The sequence below is a fragment of the Cynoglossus semilaevis genome, chromosome 20 (assembly GCF_000523025.1).
Source record: "Cynoglossus semilaevis isolate Cse_v1.0 chromosome 20, Cse_v1.0, whole genome shotgun sequence".
NCBI classification, from domain to species: domain Eukaryota; kingdom Metazoa; phylum Chordata; class Actinopteri; order Pleuronectiformes; family Cynoglossidae; genus Cynoglossus; species Cynoglossus semilaevis.
Window position 1 is genome coordinate 671,113 of NC_024326.1, and position 22,315 is coordinate 693,427.

The following is a 22,315-nucleotide window of genomic DNA, read 5'->3' on the forward strand; positions in this document are numbered from 1 at the left end:
ACCAGTTAACCACCTAATAGAGGAACCTTACAGAATGATGCTTTTCAAACATTACAGACTAAAGCCTGGATTTTGGGTTTATGCTGGAATTAACTTCTTAATTCGTCTAACTAGTCAAAAGTTTATCAGTGACAAATATATATCACATATTCATTTTATTTTCTTTATGTTATTATTATTGATGAATCGTCAATAAATATTTTCATAAATGACATTCCAATCTTTCACCAGCAGAGGGAGTCCTGCACCTTCGTTAGACTCGTGCCAGGAAGTTGGAGACGATTCAGTGGGTAGTTTTTTAATCAATTTTTCAATTTTAACTATTCCAGATTAATTCAAGTGATTATAGTCTTTGTTTTACAATATAAAAATACAAACACCACATTAATCAATACAATTATCAATTAAGTACTAAGTACCGGTACAGTGGCCAAGGACAAAAAAAAAAACATCTCTGATTAGTAAGATATATTTATTCTCTTTTCATGTACAAATAATAATGCATTGATACAAAGACATAAGCCTTCACACAAGAAAAATACATCAGATACATTGCAAACAGATGCACATTTTGTCTTGAGCTTAGCAAACATTTACAGCCAACTTGATTTCGCGATTTTTTTAATTTATTTTTTGGTCCAATTCAACAACAAAATTACAAAACAGACAATTTACAGACCAAGGTTTGAGCCAGTCATTTTTTAAAGGGTTTGCTCAATAAAGTACCACTTAGCCAAGCTGTGCTGCAGAACGCTAGAGTTTGCATATTCTGTAAAGATGTTTCCTGTAGCTGTGAGTTCACTGCAGCAAAGGACAGTGCATCAGATGATGGCAGTCAATGCATGTGCAGTCTTTGTATTCAGAAACACATGATACATGTTTTTTGTTTTGTCTTTTTTACAATTTAGCTGCCATTGTACAAGGCTCCAACCAGAGAAAGGCTAGCCTCCAAATCTACACAGAGATTTTATATATGTAACCTATTGACCTCATAAAGTGGATAGAAAAGTCTATACACCTCAGTAAACTGCCAGGATTCTGTCATCTGCAAGAGTTTCAGTCAATAAAATTTTGTGTGTAGCAGAAATTTACAAAACACGACTGAAACAGTTCAGACCTTTGTCAATCGAAAACAAACTGGAATCCATTAGGATGAGCAACAAAAGCTAACAATTTTAGTAGCGCATTTTAACAATCCTAAAATGAAATTTGACCATGTTCAGTGCTTAGAGAGAACCGACTCACATCTGCACAGAGAAATGGGAGATCAACGATCTTATTGCTGTAAGGAACCAGCACTAACCACTCCACCACTGTGTGGTCCCCAACAGCAAAGAATGTTCTCAACAAATGTGTGCATTCCTATTGGTAGATTACTATTACTATTGACTATTTCATCATCCTTCTTTCACATTGTTCTATAAAACCTTACATTCTTCCCGGTACGTTGTATGTTATAAGCTGTTATGTCACAAAGTCAGTCTACATAGAAAAGACAGTATTCAGTATCTGAAGGAGTCAGTATTATCTTCATGTACTTCCTGTTATAGGTGTGTTACTTCTCAGAAAACATGTATAATATTTACTGGTATTCACAGGGAAAATTGTGTTTTACAGCAGTTCATTGATACAAAAGTGAAACGGAACATTATAATTTAAAGCAAAACGCAACATTTAAAGGTCTCTGCTGACAAATTTGAAGAGTCGGGATCATGCAGGTACTCGACTATATCATATCAGTCACAATGTTTTACGTGAAGCTGCAGGATCTTCATGAACAATGTAAACAATGGTTTGATACGTTCATGAATGATTTATGATCCTTTTTTAGATTGTGTGACGAGGGAAAGGGTGTTTTTCATTTTAATCATTTATAGCAGCTGTCGCCTTTAGCTTTTGTCCCAAAGGGTGATCTTTTTGAATAAAAACATAAATATACAGAACAGAAAAAAATATTTACTGTATGAAGTAAATCCATATAAATGTCATATATTCTCTTGAAAGTCTTAACGTAACGGATGAGAGAGAAATGTACGAGGCGTGAGTAAGTCCTCAGCCACCTCTGCTTCAGTGTCGTTTACACAAGTACTTCATGTTAACCATGTACTTTTAAATTCAGAGTATTCTCTCCTGATTGTAATGCAGTCTTTGAGAAATATCAAGTACGTGGACGACACACATCTGGTCCTTCAGGTATTACAGAAGTCTATTCACTTTCGCTTTGATTGAATTACTTTTGCTCAAACAGTGGGTCAAGGCCTACAAGTTGGTCATGACCACATTTTGGGTGGGTTACAAATTGGGTGACAGTACAGTGTCAGTTTTTAAATTTATCCAAATGTACACTACATATATAATAAAAATACCAAAGAATCCTTCAAATCTATTATATGGTGATAAATGACCATGTATTTTTATCATATGAACAGAATATGTGACCATGACATATTCATATGTAACCTTCTATGAAGTACAGCAGTATTTCACTCAGCTGAAGTGAGAGAAAAACAAATGTCTCTCTCTGCTGTAAACTCTTGTCCCTGTAAACTATGGTTGAACACCACCGGGTTTCCTTAACACTATTGCAGAAAAATGTGGCAGTAAAAGGCGACGCGTCAGTCGTGCTGTCGACCAATCAGAGCTAAGTGAAGTACATGACCACAGAAAAAGCTCTTCAGTATGCGTGGACGTCCGAGGATGTCTGTAAAATGTGAGGTCCAGCAGAGAATAAAGAGCTACAGCAGGGACTCTGCTCAGTGCATCTTCTGACGGACATTACAATCAAACAGCGCAGGGTGAAACGTTGTTTTCTAACACAGTTGCAATATATAAAAGCTATGTCATAATGGAAATCCTGGTGATACTGAACATAAATACAAGAACACACAGTAAACAGAAAATACAATAGCACAGTTTTCTTCTTGTGCATCAAAAGGCTGATTTCTTTTCTGTTTTTTCACCAGCACAGACCCTTTATAAAAAATGGATGTAGCCCCTGACAGGATTCTGATTGGAGATAAGCCTTCTATCTCTTCAATTTATGACAATTCCTGTCTTCTGCTGCAGCAGGCGGCAGGATCAGGAACATGAAACTGCATTATTGTTGTCCTGTACACTGACTATGTATGGAATACTGTATATCAGACCAAAAACAAAAAAAGAAATCATAATTAAAAATGGGATCTGGTTTGGACATTAAGCTACCAATCCTATTTACTGTTACTTATATCATCTGTATGTTGTTGTTTCACAGCTGGCTTTTTAAAATACAGACTAACTTTATCAATAATCTGCACTGGCTAGGTCCATGTCTTATACATGGTCTGTGGTCATTAAGCCACAGCAGAACCAACCTAACTCATTACAACAAATTCCAAGGAGACAAAAAGGCAATTTCACAACACAGGAAAAACCTGAACATTTCTGACAAACAAATAGGAAGCTATCTTTTTCCACATGACAGCACAAAACATGCCCAACCAGCCATGCATACTGAACGCACATCAAAGAGGGAGAAGAAAAGCTACAACATTTTGCATAAAAAATAGTACGGCCGCCAGAACAACAGCTTTAATTTAGCACAGAATTAGTGATTCCCACTTTGAGAGTTTGGAAAAATTTGGACGCATTTCAGAACAGTCACTGGTATAAATCTTTTTGTTTTTGTAGTGTGGAATATAACTGTAAGGATGTCTAAGCTTAAAATGAAGCATATAAGGCAAAATTGTATCATCTTTCAACTGGAATTCTCACATACTTGAGCTTCACCATCAAAATAAGAACGTTTTTCTCAACTACATTAAAAATATCTGTGCAAGAGTGGACAGTCACAGACTTCAAACTGTTTAGTGTTTACATAAAACATCTCTTTAGATAGACTTTGTTTATAGAACTCTTTCTTTAAATATAATTTGGATATTAACTCTTATATGATTGTGTATGAAAGACCACATCTGTTATGGGGATTTATAAACTTTGTATTAAAATAATAACTTAAAGTGCCACAGGAAAAGTGAAATACAACGCAACAAATCCATAACTGGAAAAAAGAACAAATGCACAAGGTGACATTACGCAGCCGTACGTAGGGAAATGATACAGGTGAGAGATTTGGATTTGGGTCCAATTAGAACAAAGGTTCTATGGACAATGTACAGATGTGAAAAAAAAAAACATTCTCTTTGCATCAACGACGCAGCCCTGGAACGGAGTCTCCTCACATACAGTACTTCAAAGTATTTCAACTACACTGAGGTCACATCTTTGGGAAATATTCAGGAGGTGGAGGAGGTTTTCTATATGACAGTTTCCAGTAAAATAGAAATAAAAATGGCACCATCTCTGAATCCTTCTGGAAAAGATTCCTTCTCTTAAATCCATCACCACTATTTTGCATAGATTTTATTACGCAAAATCTTGACTACATTTTCTACATGTTAGGGATGCACCAGTAGCATTTTTGCCTGAATTAAAGTATTTACATTTTGGTACTTGCAGATACTTTCCACTAAAAAAAACATATCTATGGTTAAAATAACAAATCATAAAGATAATAAATATAATAAATAATTTGAAAGTATGACCTAAGGAATAAAAGAAGTAAAAAATATTGAACTTCATATTTCAAATTAATTTCCAGATATAGAACTTATAGTCACGAACTGGATCTGATTTCTACTGGTAAAGATTGTAACCAGTGACAACGGTGAAATCAACAGATTTCCACAGTCGTCCTGACCAGTCGCACCTGATTCCAAACACAACCTGTGTTCATCCAATCAGATCAGACTAATGAATGGGTGTGTGAAATGATGCAGTAGCGACCGTGCACAAGCACATTTACTGAACACTAACCTTGAACAGAACACTACAGGGAGAACATGTGACACAGTACAGAAGAGGTTTTCCAATCCGTTATCGTTGCATCAACAACATAATATAAGCTATTAAGGCAAAAACAATGTGCACAGTGATTGTGATTTGATGCATAACTAATGACTGCCATTCAGGGTCTTAAAAAAACAAAACAAGATTCAGCATTTCCCAAAAATAACCTGGCAGAATAGCAGAAACTTATGACTCATCATCGTCGGCTCTCAAATCAAATGGGATTTTACTTTGGCTGTAAAACGAACCGCAAAGGAATTAGAGGAAAACCAATGTCTGTGTTGAATGTTTGACTTGACAGATTTCTTCCTCTGAGTCAGTCGAGCTCATCTGCTCACTACTCCATCAAACTCCCACTGTAAAGTAAGTTTCATTTTCTGACATAAATTAAAATTTGATTTTTGAACCACAGAAAAGGTTCACAACAACGGGGGTCAGAGGCTGGCATCAGTCTTCAAAGACTCTTCATTTTTTAAACATTTTTTCTTCTCTTCTGAGGCATAATTGCTTAGTGTGGAATCATTGCCGAGCAGTAAAGACCGTGACCATCGTGCACCGCAACATTTCTCCTACTTTTATCATCTCCAGTGACACCACCTTTAACCCGTCTATCCCTCTATCCCACAGCGGCAGCTTTCACGCACCTGTGCAGGAGCATGTGGAGAAGTGAGGGTTAGAGCCTGTCCAGGCGGAACGCGTCCTCTGTGGCCGGGTCGGCGAGGACCATGTCTGGATCATTGAGCATGTGTAGGCCGTCCAGAGTCAGTGGGTCAATTTTGAGATCATCCAGTGGGAACTGAGAGTCTATGTCAAAGCTGACATCTGTGGAGAGTGTGGACGTCAGGTCCTTTGGTAGACCGGGTGGAGACTCTCCACTCACTATTCACACAAACACAAAGGGAATATTTAAAACAAATTATTAGCGATAGCATTCATTGCTAAGTGTTATGAAAGGAAGCGGGGCTGAAAAGAAGATCAAGTAAATGAATTAGGAGTGCAGACAGGGCTAGAGACAAATTACTGTCATTAGAAGATATATACATATATACTACGTGAGCAGTTTTGTAATTTACTGCTTGGTTACAATAGTTTGTAAAGAAGCATTGTGTGATTAATGATAAGTGTTAGATAATATGTAGCCTAAATTAAGCTACAAATAAAAGAAGAATAGGTCAGCCAAAAATGCTAAAATGCAAACTAATAATAACTGAAAAACAGTCTTAAAAATATCCATAACAATACTAGTGTGTTTTTTTTCTCTATTCCATACTGGTCATCTGCACTTATTTTTCTACCAATACGACAACAAACCAGTGTCAGTGCGGCATTAGGTTACATTCCCAGCACCTGTGAGAATGATGTTAGGGATGTTTCCATGGCTGCTGTAGCTCAGCTGCTGTGAGTCTGGGAGGCTGCAGTGTCCACCAGTCAAACCGATCATCACAGCCTGGGAGTAGTTGAGGGTGGAGGTCTGGTCAGGGCTGATGGGAGTTTCAAGCATGTTGAACTGCTCCAACTGAGGATCAGAGCAGTAAACGACGTCACAACAGTGGAACACTTTCTTTTACTGCACCAGTCTGTCAAAAACCAAAGACACAACACTGACGATACCTGTTGTGACAGAGCACTGGCCTGGAGCGACGGCAGCTGCTGGTCGTAGAAGTCCGCAAAGACGCTGCCAAGGATGGCGTTATGCTGCAATGACAACCGGTGTTTAGTACACTGGAGCTGAAAACAGTTAATACTCTGTCCTTTTAGTCTGCAGCAACGACATTAACTGAAGGGTAACTGAAAATGTGTGTCTGTGTGTGTGCGATGTGATAATTAACATGTGAATACATGGCTTATTAAATGATAAAGTTTCTCGGTATAAAAACAAACAGAAAACAACAGATGCATACAGCCTTGCACAGTTAAAGATCAACAGCGTCATAAAAGACACATTTAAAGCAGCCGCAGCACAAAAAAACAGAACATTGGTTTAAAACCACAGAGAATGTTTTTCCTCTTTGAGCATCTAATGATTTTTGTCTTTATGATGCAACATTTCCTACATGTAATATAATGATGCAACCAGAAATTGCAACCTCCCTAAAACACCACACGTACAGTGTCAAAAACACTGTTGTGTACACACACACAGACTGTATAACTACATCACAAAGTGCTGACAACATACACAGCTGGGATTTTTGTGAAAAGGTGTCTAAACTTTTTAAATAGACAGGTAGGTAATTTATTTATTTGTCTTGTTCTTGGGGGAACAAAGCGCCCGTCAGGGAGGTCATTCCCAACTCTGCTTGAAAATGATAAATAATAAATGATAAGAAAAACATCCTCCCCTGTGCCACAGTTGGTTCTCTGGCCTAACTATGGTCTCATGTCGATAACAAATGACTGTTTGTGAAAACATCTATGTAACAAGATATCAAAATAAAATAATGTATAAGAATTCCAAGTACATATTCTGCTATCTGCCACGTTCATTCAGATCTCACATACTGACAGACCACAGACTGATAACAAGGGCAGCAGCATCTTTGTTTGTTTGTTTTTTTTTTTTGTGCACCAGTGCTTTGATGACCAGGAAGGGAATGGAATTAAAATCATATAAAATCTAATGAATCGTTGAAAATGCAATCCCGTTGTGACTCTACCCCCTCGCCCCACACACACTGAGTCCACGAGTGCAACAGAGATTCTCTTAAAGATTCTCATTTGAGTGTTCTCATTGAAGCAGCAACAGAATCTCTCTGGTTTCACTGTGGCCTCTTAATGTATAAATAATTGGATCATACTCTGAGCCGCTGCTCCTGCTTCAAAAACCAAATTATCTGTGCGTGCTGCAGAAGTCCCTGCAGGGCAGAGCAGGATAATAGAGCACACAGCCTGTCAATTGTGGTTGAGGCCGGGAATAATCTCAAGACCAAGGGTGAGCTCCAGCTCAGGAAGAAACGGAGTGAGGGAGGCAAACGTTAGGACAAGGACAGAAACATGCACGCAGGGACCAGGAAGTCGTCAGTCTGAACCGCACAGTTTCCCTCGCAACAACTCAAAAAGGCAAAGATCACACTCCACCAACGACAATAAGTGATGTTATGTATCTCAGCTTTTACTAAGAGACGAAACCAGTAAATCAGGATTTCACCGGTTGATAATTACTGTCACTAAGAGACGAAACCAGTAAATCAGGAATTACTGTTGTAAATCATTGATGAATCAATCAATAATAAATACATATATTAATATTTAACTTTTTGGTTTGGTTAATAAGAAATCAACGCCCTTCAAACACACTTCACTGTGTTTACTCTCCGCCAGTGGAACATTTAACATCTTCATAGAAAAACTCAGACGCACACACAGTCTCAAACAGAAGGACTACGAGAGGAAACACTGGAGACGCAAAAATCACAGAAGCAACACAGAAACACACACAGCTACATCCCAACACACCAATACTGCTGTGTGTTTCAGGGACTGGCACATAGATCTGGGCAAATACATCTGACATCAAAGTGTATTCAGTGAATAGAGTGAAGTGGTTTTGACTTTGGTCAAGAATGTCCTCCGTTCGCTCAAGCTAAAACTGAATAAACTACAGGATTCTGCAAACGATGTCTCCCGTCTTTGGAAAAAGCCTAACACACCTGAAGCACCGTTGATAACTGGGCGGTTAATTCACATTTGTTTGCCAAATTATCCTCAAACTATAATTAACAAACAAGCTAACTTTAGCATCGCTTATGAAAACCAAATAAGCCAGAACCAAACATTTCCAACCGTGCCCTGGCACGCTAGAGTGCTGTGAGAACACTCTTGATGTGCTGTGGAAAATTCATTTTCCAATTTCCTTAATTGGTCTGAAAATGATTATTTACTTACTGTCTTTTGTTAATGTGAGTGACAGGCAGAACAATTCAATACCCTTCCACTAGGTGGTTGCAACTGGGATCGAATGCATGTGTCTCATCCTTCAATTCCTGCATGTATATCAGAGCTGTGTTTAACCAAACAGGCCAGGGTTCATTACATATACTTTCTGTCACATGTATGTTTGGTGCTGCACTGTTGGATTTTTCTGATGGTTGGGAAACACTGAAACCGACATCTCTGATGGGCACAGACTACAGGCTCTGTCTGCATACGACAAACGAACAGACAGCATTCTCTCTCTGTCTCTTTGCCCAGATCTACAGATATTGTAGACACAATAGAAACAGGCGTATGGGTCCACAGAGTCCAACCAGGCAGCCACAGAACGTTGAAGCAGGGGAGGGTGAAGTTGAAACAGAGCGGGCCAACAGCCCGTCAGTTCACACGCCCTTACTTGAGGAGAACCTCCGGGAGAGAAGCCTTGATTGGAGACGGGGGAGGTTGGAGACTGATTGGCCGAGGACCCGACCCTACTGCGGTACTGTTGGAGGGAGGAGGCCTGATACAGGAGGATACGTTTGAAGTTACACACAATCGAGGATTACCGTCGTCGGTGTCTAGACGATGCATTCATACTGAGGTAAGTGTAGCTTTGTCTCTGTCACAATAAAGGTACTTGGGAAACTAGTAGATCATAGTAATTAAAGCTGTTATTTCTGATAATTAACTGCATAAATAAAAGTTATGTAAATAGTTGGAGACCTCATCAGAGCTTTCATCTGGGCTGGTTTTCAATCCTTGGTTGTTTTTTTTATTCCAAAAATTAAAAACCAAAAATTAAGAAGAATTTGATTTCCGCTCTGTTGCTTTTAGAAATATATATAAGAGTAAAGGAATTACTTATAGGACTGTGAACCTGCATAATGTTTTCCAGTGTGAACTCTGCACATCATCAACAGTTAACAATGGAAAAGTGAAACCTAACTCAACAGCGCATGTGAAAACAAAGCAGCGCGGAATGTGTGATGGATAAATAAAGATGAGCTTCTATTTTCGGCTTTATTATCACCCTGTGAGGTCTCGGCAGCAGTGGGACTGGGATAGAGAACAGAATGTAGGACGCTTCATTTTGCAGGAATCCAAACAAGGTCTCAGTGCAACAGAAGTGGAGCAGCCAAAGCCAGGATCTGAAGGATGCTCTGTTTCCAACAAAGGCGTTTACAGTTTAAACACAAATAATTTGGGAGCTTGAAATCCTCAGCGATAAACATAAAAAAAAAAAAGGAAACTCTGTTTTTAATTCTTCATTTTTCACACTAAATATTCACAATAAATATGTTTCAACAAGTGTGAGTTGGACCGGAGTGTTGATCTCTCAGAAGAAGAGAGGAAAACCAGACACAACCTCAGAGTGTGAGACACTGCAGCGGCAGCGGGTGTGAAACCATAATGTACGAGGCAGACTGATGTGTACTCTGCTCACCGTGTTCATGTCCATGGTCACGTTTGTCTGGGAGGACGCGTGGTGGTCTAACGTGGGGAAGGAGTTCATGGAGGACGGCAGCTGGACCAGGCCTGTCTGCTGGAAAATGAAGAGATCCAGACGATCACACTCCTGCTCATCACAACACCAGGCTCTCGTTCATGAAGCTTAATTCATATTGAAGTTATCAATTCATCTGGAATTCTAGCCCTCGGTTGAAAATGAAATAGTTTCTAATTTTTAGGACTGTTTTTTTAACTGGCTCTGGCTGCGATCAGCATTAAATGAAATTTAATGCTGAGTTTCTAATTTTTAGGACTGTTTTTTTGGCTGTGATCAGCATTAAATGAAATTGTCCTCATCATCTTCTACATTTTTAATTTATATTTCCTTTGGTTAATAACATGAAAATAACAATAAATACTTGCAGCAAAAGTGCTTAGTGCTTTAAGCAGAGGACGTCCTTGTTTACATTTGCAGGTTGTGTGTCATTCATTGGACTCTACTGATGTTTTTATGTTCGAGACTATAATGTTACCACTGTGTTAAATGTGACAACTCAGTACAATGTGGGCTATACATCTGCCCCAGTCATGTCCCGCGGGCCGCTGTTTTAACGTACCTGTTGGTTCTGTAGGGTCTGAGGCGTTTGCTGCTGACTGAAGAAAGCGTACTGAGACAGCTGCTGCTCCAGGTTCATGGCGTTGATGGCTGCCTGGGGGAAGGAAGGTGACTGATAAGGGAGGAAGTTCCACAGTTTGAGGTGAATTGCATTGACTTTAATATGGGCGAGCCCCTCAGCTAACAGACTGACTGTTATTAAAGCTTGCATGAATAATGTTAGTAAGACCAGAGTGTGGGGCTGTACCTGAGAGAGACTGAGAGGTGGAGAGGTGGGAGAGAGCTGATTGCTCTGCTGCTGGTGGGAGTCTCCTGTGTTCAGGATGAGAGGCACCATGTTGTCCTGGCCTGACTCCATTTCCATTGATAACGTGGGCTGAGATGTATTCACTGCTAACAGAACACAGAACACTCAGCACAAGGGGAGAATTTGGTCTGATGAGCTGCATTTATTACTGCAGAATCTCTGGAGTCCTACCTTGTGAGTTTGCCAGGGTCTGTGTGCTGCTGGAGGCGCTGAACGAGGCGGAGGCTGAATCGTCCGCGTCGAGCGGAGTGGGCAGTGGAGGAGGGAACTGGATGTTGGTCAAGTCAGGCAGAGATCCGCCAGTGTTGTGGGCTGCTGGTTTGAGCGGTGTGGTCAGCTGCTGGTCCGGAGATGGAAATATGCTGCAGAGAACAGATGGATGCTGTGACAAAACAGTGTTTAACACATCCTGAAAAATGTCAACAAACAGGATTCTTTAGCAGACTCATTGGCTGATTTGGTGTTCTTTTTGCATGATATAAATTCACTAGAAAATCACATGTAAAACATCATTTACAGACATTATTTACAAGATCACAGTTCATCAAAAACACATTAGTTAAGGGTAGTTTTGACCTTTGTTCAGAGAGGTATCAATAAGCAGCAACAGTAAAATACTCACTGAATCCCGGGAACTTTGCAGGGCTTGGACTTCGACGTGTTCTACAGTAGAGGGAAAACTGCAGTTATAGATGACTGTAGAGTAAGTAGAACATTTATCGGTGAGTAAGAGGCGTACCTTTTTGCAGTCCCATTTCAGTTCTTGTTCATTTTCATCAGCCTCTTGCTTAATTGCTTCTGAATCAGGTACAGCAAGCAGGAAAACTGAAGAATGGGAGAACAAGGTTCCTGAGTATCACTGAAGTACAGTCTGTGTAAGAGCAGGTAAACAACTGTGTTCACTGGCTGAAGCAGCTTCTACTGTGGGTCTGTGTAACACCATCAACTGTGACCAAAAACAGTTCCTTTATCCAGAAAGCACAAAGAGCACAATAGCCGTCAAATCGTCTGTGCCTCAGGATGACAGGCTACCCATCAGTCAGAAACTGAAGAGAACCAAGTACTGTTGAAACACTGACAGATGAGGCTCACTGAAAAGGATGAGATGGAACCTCACTGACGGCGGCTCGTCCTCATCAACATCGACACACTACGTATTGGTTAAAGTGGGATTTGAGCCCAAGACACTGAACAAAGCAAAGGCAGATACAGCAAGATCAGCTGAGAAGGACTCAGTATGTCCTTGAATAACATGAGCCTGCAGTAAAAACCATCCAAGAGCGGAGAGGCTGAGTTTAATATGTTTCTCCACTCAGGCAGAAATCCTACTTAGGGGGCAAAAAACGGAGGCTTAACCAGGGTTTCCAGCACTGCAGAGGCTTAGGCCACTTCTCCAGGCTTCTGCTCACTCATCTATGTCCTGTCACCTTCACTGTCTCAAAGCTGCTCAGTCAAAAAATAACTTTCATCTGTCCCATAACAAAAAAGAATGTTTCATGGAAGAACATCTGACCTGCCTTAAAGTTTATGAACACTTAAAGAGCAGGAAGTTAAGGGACTTGGCTTCCCAAACAGCAGTAGCTTCTGGCCGAGGACCCCTATTACACCCCCTTTCTGTCAGTCTTAGGAATTTAAGCTTGGAAAAAAAATTTTTTTGGACATAATTCATTGGATGAAATTATGCAGCAGTAGTGACAGCAGCAGCAGCAGCGGCAGCAGCAGCAGCACTCAGGAAATCGACCAAAGGATTGACAACCCTGGCAGCAGCTCTAAATATAAAACTCACACACACACACACACACTCTATAATATGGAAGCCTCAAGGTGTCGACTAAAATCAGACAGAAACTCAGGTGTCTGACTCAGACCAGCCATCGACAGCACAGTTTATTTTGAGACTCCACTCCTTCCTGTTTTTTCTCCTCCTTTGCCTTTAAAGCCACATATAGACCTTTGACAGACTGGAAGTCATTGAGCTTCAATAGAAGACACCAGGAAAACACAAACAGAGTGAAAAAAAAACTCAACTACTTTACTATTCCCACAGCAATAGTAGAGTCAAATGGTAACCGGAGACAGAATACAAACAAAATGAAACATTTATTCGCAGAACAATCAATGAAAAAGCTGTAAAGTCTAAACTCTAAACTCAGGGAAAATGCTATGGAAATTATATCATATATTATTTACACTTGTCAATACTTCATACCAAAACGGCAGATTACCAAAAAAATATACAAACAAACCATCATTTAGCATCAGGGCTGCAATAATCTAATTTAACCAAAAAAATATACAAACAAACCATCAGTTAGCATCAGGGCTGCAATAATCTAAAATAATAATGTCATTAATAAGAGTGTGTTAGCAGCTTATTCTACTCTTAAAAGGCCATGTTTTTCTCCTGTTCTACCTCGTTTTGGCTGCAGCTCCTGGGATCCTCCGGTGAAGGTGGCCTGGTCAGCAGGGGTCAGTGTGCTCTGGTGCAGCGCTGAATCAGAGTTGGTTCTAAGCCACAGGTAAAGTCACAGAGAATGAAGCAAATGAGCCAAACATATTTACACAGATGATGTCAGCGAATAGTTCTTCATCACCAGAACACCATGCTTTGATAGAATTGAGAAGGAAATCTGTGATAAAGCATGGCAGAAAAGTCCATTTTGAACAGACATCATTCAGACACTGTTGGGAATGAACAACGTCAGGCCGCAGTAAATCTTCTAAATTAAAAACAAGATCAACATTAATGTCAATCAAACAAGTTTAAAAAAGCCCCAGAGCTAAACACCTTATGTTATGATATGCTATGCTACAGGAAAGAAAACAAAAATATTCTTCCAATCATCTATTTCTGACAGCTGTAAATAATACATACATGTCTGAGGGAGTGAGTTGAGATAAGCAGCCCACACACATAATAACACACATAACAACACACACACACGCTGTCCTACCTCCTCCAGCTGGTGTCTGGTGGTGGTGACAGATACACTGAGCCATATGGACAGCTGTCAATGTGAGATCTCAGGTTAAGAAAATACTTATGGAGACGGAGAGTCCCTGCAGATTCAGTGCCAACACTGTAAACATCCTCCCAGGTTTGTCACTGGAAGCACCTCGATAGTTAGTCACAGGATGTTAATGACCAGATGTGAAATCATCTAATGATCAAAATCATAAATGATTTCACATCTGATCGATGATGGGCAGGTAGTGATGGGAATGGAGCCGTACCAGCTCCCAATGGTCTAATTCCCTGGAATCATTTGTCTGCGTGCCTTAACGATTCCACTTACAAAGACTAATTTGCTTCATGACATCATCAACAACAGGATACACAGTCTGACGGATGGTGGCACTAAGAAAAAGTGGGGAAATACCTCCGGCATTCACAACGACACTGTACAATTAATTAACGATCCATGTGCCGTCTTTCCCACCATGAATAGCAATGATGCTAATGGCTCGGGGCAGAGCTTAATCACAGTGTTCTCGGTTTAAAATATCCCATGTAATGTTCTGACTCATCCAGGTCCTGTATGTGTTTATGTTAGTGACATTGTTCATCCAGTACTCCATCTCCTGTAATCACAATTCAATGACAAAGACGAGATGCCTAGAGCGGAGTCGCCGTCCGATTTTCAAAAACAACAGTAAAATGAGTACTCAGATTTGTCAGTTAGAATTAAAGGATATATGGCGTCCATGTTTGTCGACAGACAGGGGTTTCCGATGCGGTGACGTTATGCGGTTCCGGTCGCGGTACACTCTCTCCACTAACCCATGATGTCGGGTCAATTTGTTCATATCCAGCCCTGATTTCTGCCATACAAAAAACAAACAAAACCCATACATTTGAACTAGGTTCAGGCCAGTGAACACTCCTGCTCAGAGAGAAAAACGTAGGAAGCAATTTTGACGATACATATTTAAAATACTAATTTCAAATAATATGATATAATGTGTAAAATTGTACTGTAATGTGTGTAACTTTATTTTGTAATTAGTTAAGATACAGAATACAAACATTTTAAGGTTCATTGAATCAATATTTCCTCACCTCGAAGGTCACATCCATGCTACTGTTCCCAATTTGATTGACATTTGGCAAAGATCCTCCGTAGTACTGTCCTCTGTTTGGTCCCAGCTGCAGATACTGAGTCTTCTGCAGCTGCAGCTGAGAAAAACATCAAGAAATTGGACGGTTTTCAGTAATAGTTGATTCATGATTCATGATAGCTTCCTCTCATTAAAAATTATGGAATTCATTTACAAATACGGCTTCAGATATTAGCAGTATACATGTTACCCAATAAACGGTATCACTTAACAATAAATAGTTAATGAGTAGAGTGTCGTAGCCTGAATAACTATCCCACAAATTCTTAAAAATGTATGGAATCTATAAACAAGCTCATCGACAATAACTAGAGAATTGGTTAACCATGAAATGGCAAGAAACACAAATTAGCGTTGCCTTTAATATCCTTTTGTCTAAGATGCCAAAAGAATTAGATATTTGGCACAAACACTACATGAGTAACAGTTAAAAATAGTAATAAATTTGATCTTGTACACGGCGTGTAATTGAATTATATAAAAGATGTGTATTGTTTAAGACTGTGGAGAACTGGAAGTGAGGCACTGTGGAAGTTTTTGGCCAAAGTACTCTTGTGATTTTCTGCCAACACCCTCCTCAGAGACTGGTGACAGTGTTTACTTCACAGCAACCTGCAGATCGGCATCCCAAAAGAAAAGCCAGAATCCTTCAATTAAATATTCTCATGCAGGCTCACGGCTCACTGTTGGCAGCGGGGAGTTGGGGGCGGGGGGTCCACTGAAAACAGTTACTGTGCCTGAATTGCTGGTGTGTTTTCACAAGGCTCAGGCCACAGAGTGTGTTTGCTTAAAACACATGTAAACCTATAAAAGCCTATAGTAACGTCCCAGGATCAGGAAGAGGGCCAGACCCTCATCTTTGTAAACACCACAGGTACGAACAGGAGGAGAAAGAAGGAGGGAAGCTGAGGCTGAGAGAGAGGACAGCTGGGAACATTTTTTTAAATTAAATGTTGTGCTATAACACTATAAATCCTGCCAGTATATTGAGAGTACATACTGGTGGGCCAACTATAGTACAAATATGATATGATCTCCCAGGGCCAAATATAATAACACCATGGGCCAGATCTGGTCCCCGGGCCTGAGTTTGACACATGTGCTATAGACAAACATTTTTGTAAACCTTTACTTTAAAATACCTTTTAACAGACATTAAAATTAGAATATAAAGCAAATAGATAAAGAGACGTAGAAGACTATATCTATATAATAGATTATAATATGGAAATATATATGTGGCAAAATTTCGTGTTATTCTTATGCAATTAATGGCTTTAACTTTATTTATTTATTTATTTATTTGAATTGACATTACATTCCACTAAGAAAACCTAACCTGTCACACCGCAATCTATTCATAACGTCACTAAGAAAGATGTTTGTTTTTTTTTAACTACAGATCCAGTTAAAGTCAGAGCAGCAGAATGTGGGTTTTCCCTACTGTCGTGTATCCGCACTGCCCACACAGCAGCAGTCAGGCCTGTGGACCTGTCAGACAAGTTTATTTACACAAAGCCGACACACACCCTGGAACAGGGCAACAATTACACACGATCACTGACAGATCAGGTCAAAATACACCTGTGATATTTGTGGGACGTCTATCAGCGATGCTGGGGCGACACGCGCTGTCAAACACGCGTGGGATACACAGGGAAAAAAAGATGTTAGAATAACTTTTTTCTCCCTCCCAGACAGGGGTCGATTTAAATATCACGGCACCTCCTGACAGCTTCTCCCCCCAGTCCCTGCAGGAGGTAAAGGAGGAGCAGGAGACTGCAGCCGCAGCAGCAGCTGATGTGGAGGAGCAGCCGTTTGTTATTGTTTACCTCTGAGCACTGGCTGCATGCAGCTACAGAGCTGACAGCTCACTGAAAACAAACGGGGAGGAGGAAGAGGAGGAGAGGAGGTTAATAAGAAGGAGACGCTGCTTCCTTACCCTCGCTGCTCGTGTAATGCTTAGGTCCTTCATCACCTCCTCAAAGGCCGCCGTCTCCTCCGCCTGCTTCTGGTTATGTAGAGCGATTTTCTCGCTAAATTTCCTCGGATTGTTCCCCGTCGCCATGTTTCGCTCCTCTGCTTGGTTTTCACCTCGCTGCTTCTTTGTCAAGTTAACGGAAATCAGGAAATGCAGGACTTCCGGTTAGGATGCTCAATTTAGGTGCGACAACTGACTATACCCTAACCGTCTGAATGTATTTCTGTCTGGAAAAGGACATAAATCTTAACATTGTGTCATCGGGGTCTGATTTGAACTGTGCAACAGCAGACACTGGACATCTGTGTTGGTCTTTCTTGAATTATTGGGTAATTAAAAGAGCGTATTACATGTAACTATTACTTTTTTATGTTTTTCTTTATTGAAAATATGGAAAATCTGTAGAACAGAACCAGCAGCTTTTCTGCTCCAGTTTAATACAATACATTATGTATTTTATAGAAAACACTATTATAAAATAATTGTAAATTTGTTTTGCTATTTTTGGTTGTCTTTCAGCTACATTTACATGATCCATCTTGTAACCCCCCCAAAAAACAACAGAATTTAATAATACTAACCTGTTAGTATTTTTAAGCTAACCCTTTCATAGTTTAGCATTGTAAATATCTATAGATATTTCATTAATCACTGAAAACAATAATGTAGGTTCACCACCTGTTTGTTGTGGGCAGTTTTAGATATTTATTTTCCCTTTCTCACAGGATTCTTTGAGGACCTAAACTAGTTCTGGTCAAACTGCAGTAACCACTGACCCTTGCAGGTATCATAGTAAATCTCATCCTGAAGGTCAGAGAGAGCAAACTACAGCAGGTCAACAGACCCTGATCCTTTACCAGGTGTCAAAGCTCTGACAACCACTGCAGATGAAAGGGAAAGGGGGCACAGGTGGATTAGTGGTCAAGGAAGCAGACTTGGGTCCAGGAGGTTTTCCTATTCGAGTCCACCAGCTGCCAAGTTACCACTGAGGTGCTCTGAGCATGGCACGTCACCTCACACTGCTCCCAGGACAGCGTAATGCTGCCCCCTGCTGACTTAGGTTAAAAACAGAGGTCACATTTCGTTGTGTGCTGCTGTGTCACAATGACAAATAATTCACTTTCATTCTTTCTTAAAGACAGCTGGACAAAGCCATTTAAGTATCTAAGATCATCCACGTGTGGTTTAGGGAGAAGCTCTGGTCGCTGCTAGATCAAATGCACATGTACATGTAGCGGTATATAAAAGACAGACACATCCACTGATGTTAGAATCAATTTTATTGGCTCATTTTGTCAAAAGAATTGGTGTTTTGTCTTTAACGAACAGTTTAACATTTGATAAAAAAAGGACAGACAATATAAATTACAAACAAGAAATGAAATATATATTTATATCTATATCTTTACATCATTTAAATAAAAAAGGGGAACGTCCACAGCAACAACACTCAAGTGATGACAAGACAGACAATGCCACAGTCAAACAGTAAAAACGTTTCTGACAAGACAGACAGTATTTCTTCATACATTATGTACAAAACTCATGTCTCTCATTGTCTCGTAAGGAGTCAATATGACTTACGTACATCATCTGAATCTGTACAGCGTGAAGTCCATTCAGATTTCTGGACAGAATAGCGCAGAATACGTACAATATGTGAAAGCCTGGAATGATTTCAGTCGTAAATGTTGTATACAATAATACAATGTGAGCGCAACAGTATGAGCTCAGTGTAATGCCTTAAAACCCTTAAAACCTTACGTCATTATGACTTTTGTTCTAATTAGTCTGGATTTGGTCCACGTTTTGAAACACCTCACTCCAACACGGCCCTACACCTAGTAAAAGCAGTTGTTTATTCGTTTTGGTGCCGAGTGTGTTCTTGAACCGCTGATCACGCACAAGTCTAGTGACGGGTCTCCACATGTTGAAAATGTTCCATGGCTGACAACACAGCCGACAAGCCCAGACCTGCAGGGAGCCCCTGCCTAACACAGAATTTCCAAAAGTAAGCTTGATATATATATATATTTATATCTATAAATATATATAAAACCTGTCTTCTAAACCAATGAAAATTGAAGTGAATTCTTTTTGTGTCTATTTTCTGTGTTCTACCAAACACCGTTAAACAACATTAAATTATTTCCTTTTTGTTTGTCACGTTTTTTTTCTTCCTGTTCTTTATGACTTGTTCTGGATGAAGGCAGGTGCGACCATCATTAGGCTGGACTTCAGAGGATAGTAGCGCCCTCTCCAGCTCTTCCAGAAGATGCTCTGCTTCCTCTGATGTCGCAGTTTGGGTGGTGGACTCTGGAAGTATCTACCGTTCAGGTTGGAGGAACCGCAGTTACTGAACCACCAACCACCTGAAAATACAAACATTTGTTCACAGTTAGATGCTGCATTCAAGCTCCAAGTCCTCGTGTCGGTGTGACTGACGTTTCTAACTCACCAGTAAGCTGCTTAGCGCAGTTGTAGTCCTTTTTCCGATCATTGTCCTGGTCGCTGGTGGAGAAGGGCAGACCTAAGGTGGCATCAGCTCCCAGGGACCTCTCTAGGATTCCGAAAGCACCGGCTTCCTCGACCTTGAGCGAGTATTTGGTTTCTTCTCCACCCAGTTGAAAAGGGAGACGCACTGACATCAAGTCACTGTTCCAGTCAGAGAGCTTGATGTTGAGAACGTAGCCTCCGTCTTTGGCAATGGAGTGTATCTTTTCAAGACCCAACCAGAACTCTCCTGAGGAAAAGGAAAAAGGAGGAAATTCAAACTCTAGCACTAACCGTTCACAGTGTGACATTTTATGTTATTTTGATTAATCTTTCTGGACTAACAAGGCTCTACAACCTCAATCAGTGATGAAGTCAATGTAAGTCATCAAAGTAGTTAGAAGATTTACCATTCAAAGTGCCGAAGCCTTTCTCGTAGGCTTGCCATTGCTGGTTAAAGTCAACAGAGCCATCCTGACGTCTTTGGACCACCGTCCATCCACCGTCTGGTTAGGACCACAGAGAAGACATGTAGTGAGCACCAGTCCAAAGAATAGTTCAAAAATGTTTTGTAATTCAAAATGGAAGTTGTGTTATGTCCACCTACCAGCTGTCATCTCACAGAAGACTTTGAAAGGCTCTGCGTTGATTGGCTGGATGGTGTAGATGCCACTGGTGGTTTCTCCTCTCAGGAACAGTTCATGACAGTCTGATGGAAGTTCTAGAAGAAAACACACAACAACGATGATGAGGTAAAGAGTATCACTATGTCAGAGCGCCTTTGTCCTACACTGACGCTTGACCCTATATTTTTATACGACACATTTAATATGTGTTTGTCTTGAACTTCATATATTTGTGATTGAGCTCTTGTTTACTTGAACTACATTTCATTCAGTATGTAGGTCAGTGACAGCTGAGGAACCTCTCACTGACAGCATCAGCCAAGTGTTTGCAAATACAACACAATCTCCAGTAGAGGCTCTTATCGCCGTGACTGGAGATGTTGATGCGCGTGCGACACAACCTTTGACCCAGCCGTAACACGCCAGTAAGAGATTCCTCTGTGTTGGGTATAAATATGACCTTTGTCCCAGTTCCCAGTAGACCGCAGTCCCCACAGCTGCTTGGGTTGTGCTCTGAGTCTATTGAGTTACACGCTACAACCCACATTACTATGTCCTCCCACCCCCTTTGCTGGTCACACCTCCTTCACGTGCACAACATCCACATAGTGATGGAGAAGCGCATGGCTGCTGCATGTGTGGGGAGTGATCAGAGGGTGGGGGGAGGACAGGAGCTGTGGCTGCTGCGGGAAGGCATAATAGGAGACAGCAGGAGCGCAGAGCTGGAGCCAAGTGAAGCTTTGATAGGACTACACATTCATAGCATTTTCTATTATGATGCATGTCACACCATTCTAATGAACTGAAGCCTATTATTCCGAGTTTTGGATTTGCTGTGATCCATTGTTAAGACACCAGCTTGTGTGTCGTGAACTTTCCCTGGAGGCATGAACTTTTGTTGTGGACACTCTGGGCCTCAGGGTTCGCCTGAACTTTAGTATTCTTCTTAGTCATGCAGCAGTGATGAGGGAGAAGGAGATGAAGTAAGTGTAAGGTAGGGAGTTTCGGTGCAGGGATGGGGGAGGAGAGGAGAGGAGAGGAAAGGAAAAGATGACCGAGGTGGAGGAGGGGAATGTCTGACTCCTTTACAGATCTAGGGGAAAGGTGGCTCATTCTTTAGGGATCCACAAATGTTTGTTTTTGCACAAAGAGGTTGGATTTCCAAAGGAAAACGTGTGGTGGGTGGGCGGCTAGGGCGGGGGGCTTTGAGACAGTAAAAGATATCTGTACAGAGTTCAGAGACAAATTTAGACCGTTCCCACTTGTTTTCCTTTGTTTTATTTGTTGGCTCAGACACAAGGCCAGTAATCTGAGGAACATTGCATGCTAAGATTTGTACAAAGCCTTCCTTTGCTTACCCCGCTACCAGAAATGATCAATGTGAGTAATCCCCCTGAGCCCAACGACCTGGACTGAACACTGTGTGAGACTTGTGAACTTTACCCCAGTTGAAAACTCGCCAGAAATAGAAAAAAAAAGTTTTCCTTTTTTTCCTCCTTTCCTGTAAATCCTGCTGATGTCTGAGCTCAGTGGTGGGATTTGGAAGTGCACCGTCTGACTGACCTCAGCTGGGTTCACCTTTTACCTAGTTCTCATCTGTGGCCATTAGAAAATCTAATCTGGGTTCAAATTAACAACACCTTTGTTGTGATCTTTTCAGTGTTATCGTGTGCTAAGAACTAAGACGTTTGACAAACAATATGGCTGTGTCTGCTTTTTTTTTTTTTTTTTAGCTTAGATGGGAGCGCCAGCTGCCTGTGGTCATCAATCACTGCTTCATACAGTTACTGTGAAGCACAGAGAAAGAAGGACTGACGGTAAGATTTCGATTGTTCACGGTCTGAATAAACCAGGGCGTGTACTGTACGTCTTATCTTCATTCACATGAACTCTCTTTTTGAGTAAATGTTGTTTTAGTTGAC

General features: G+C 40.6%; 2 protein-coding genes across 9 annotated transcripts in view; both read right to left on the minus strand.

Moving 5' to 3' along the window:
• Positions 1 to 5,026: 5,026 nt before the first annotated feature.
• Positions 5,027 to 17,620, minus strand: crtc1a (CREB regulated transcription coactivator 1a). Of its 8 annotated transcripts, none has more exons than XM_017042464.2 (15): positions 17,236 to 17,620; positions 15,235 to 15,351; positions 14,871 to 14,996; positions 14,129 to 14,190; positions 13,588 to 13,682; positions 11,914 to 11,999; positions 11,797 to 11,837; positions 11,346 to 11,536; positions 11,115 to 11,260; positions 10,869 to 10,961; positions 10,247 to 10,333; positions 9,218 to 9,322; positions 6,499 to 6,582; positions 6,235 to 6,403; positions 5,027 to 5,766 (listed from the first exon to the last, which is right to left on the minus strand). In XM_017042464.2, exons 1-15 carry the CDS (start codon positions 17,359 to 17,361, stop codon positions 5,561 to 5,563), a joined length of 1,734 nt encoding a protein of 577 aa, XP_016897953.1. In that variant the 5' UTR covers positions 17,362 to 17,620; the 3' UTR covers positions 5,027 to 5,560. The 8 variants fall into 8 exon arrangements, with proteins under 8 accessions (XP_016897953.1, XP_016897951.1, XP_016897952.1 ...); XM_017042462.2 differs by having other exon boundaries at positions 10,247 to 10,342; XM_017042463.2 differs by having other exon boundaries at positions 10,247 to 10,342; positions 11,115 to 11,257; positions 17,236 to 17,619.
• A 916-nt stretch (positions 17,621 to 18,536) lies between these two features.
• The window catches only part of angptl4 (angiopoietin-like 4), a 5,639-nt gene continuing 1,860 nt past the window's right edge, over positions 18,537 to 22,315 (minus strand). Inside the window, exons 4-7 of the mRNA XM_008333699.3 lie at positions 20,375 to 20,488; positions 20,178 to 20,273; positions 19,733 to 20,017; positions 18,537 to 19,646 (exon numbers count right to left, since the gene is read on the minus strand). Of these exons, the coding sequence (XP_008331921.1) occupies positions 19,462 to 19,646; positions 19,733 to 20,017; positions 20,178 to 20,273; positions 20,375 to 20,488 (680 nt within the window). The 3' untranslated portion in view covers positions 18,537 to 19,461. The remainder of the gene's footprint in view (positions 19,647 to 19,732; positions 20,018 to 20,177; positions 20,274 to 20,374; positions 20,489 to 22,315) is intronic.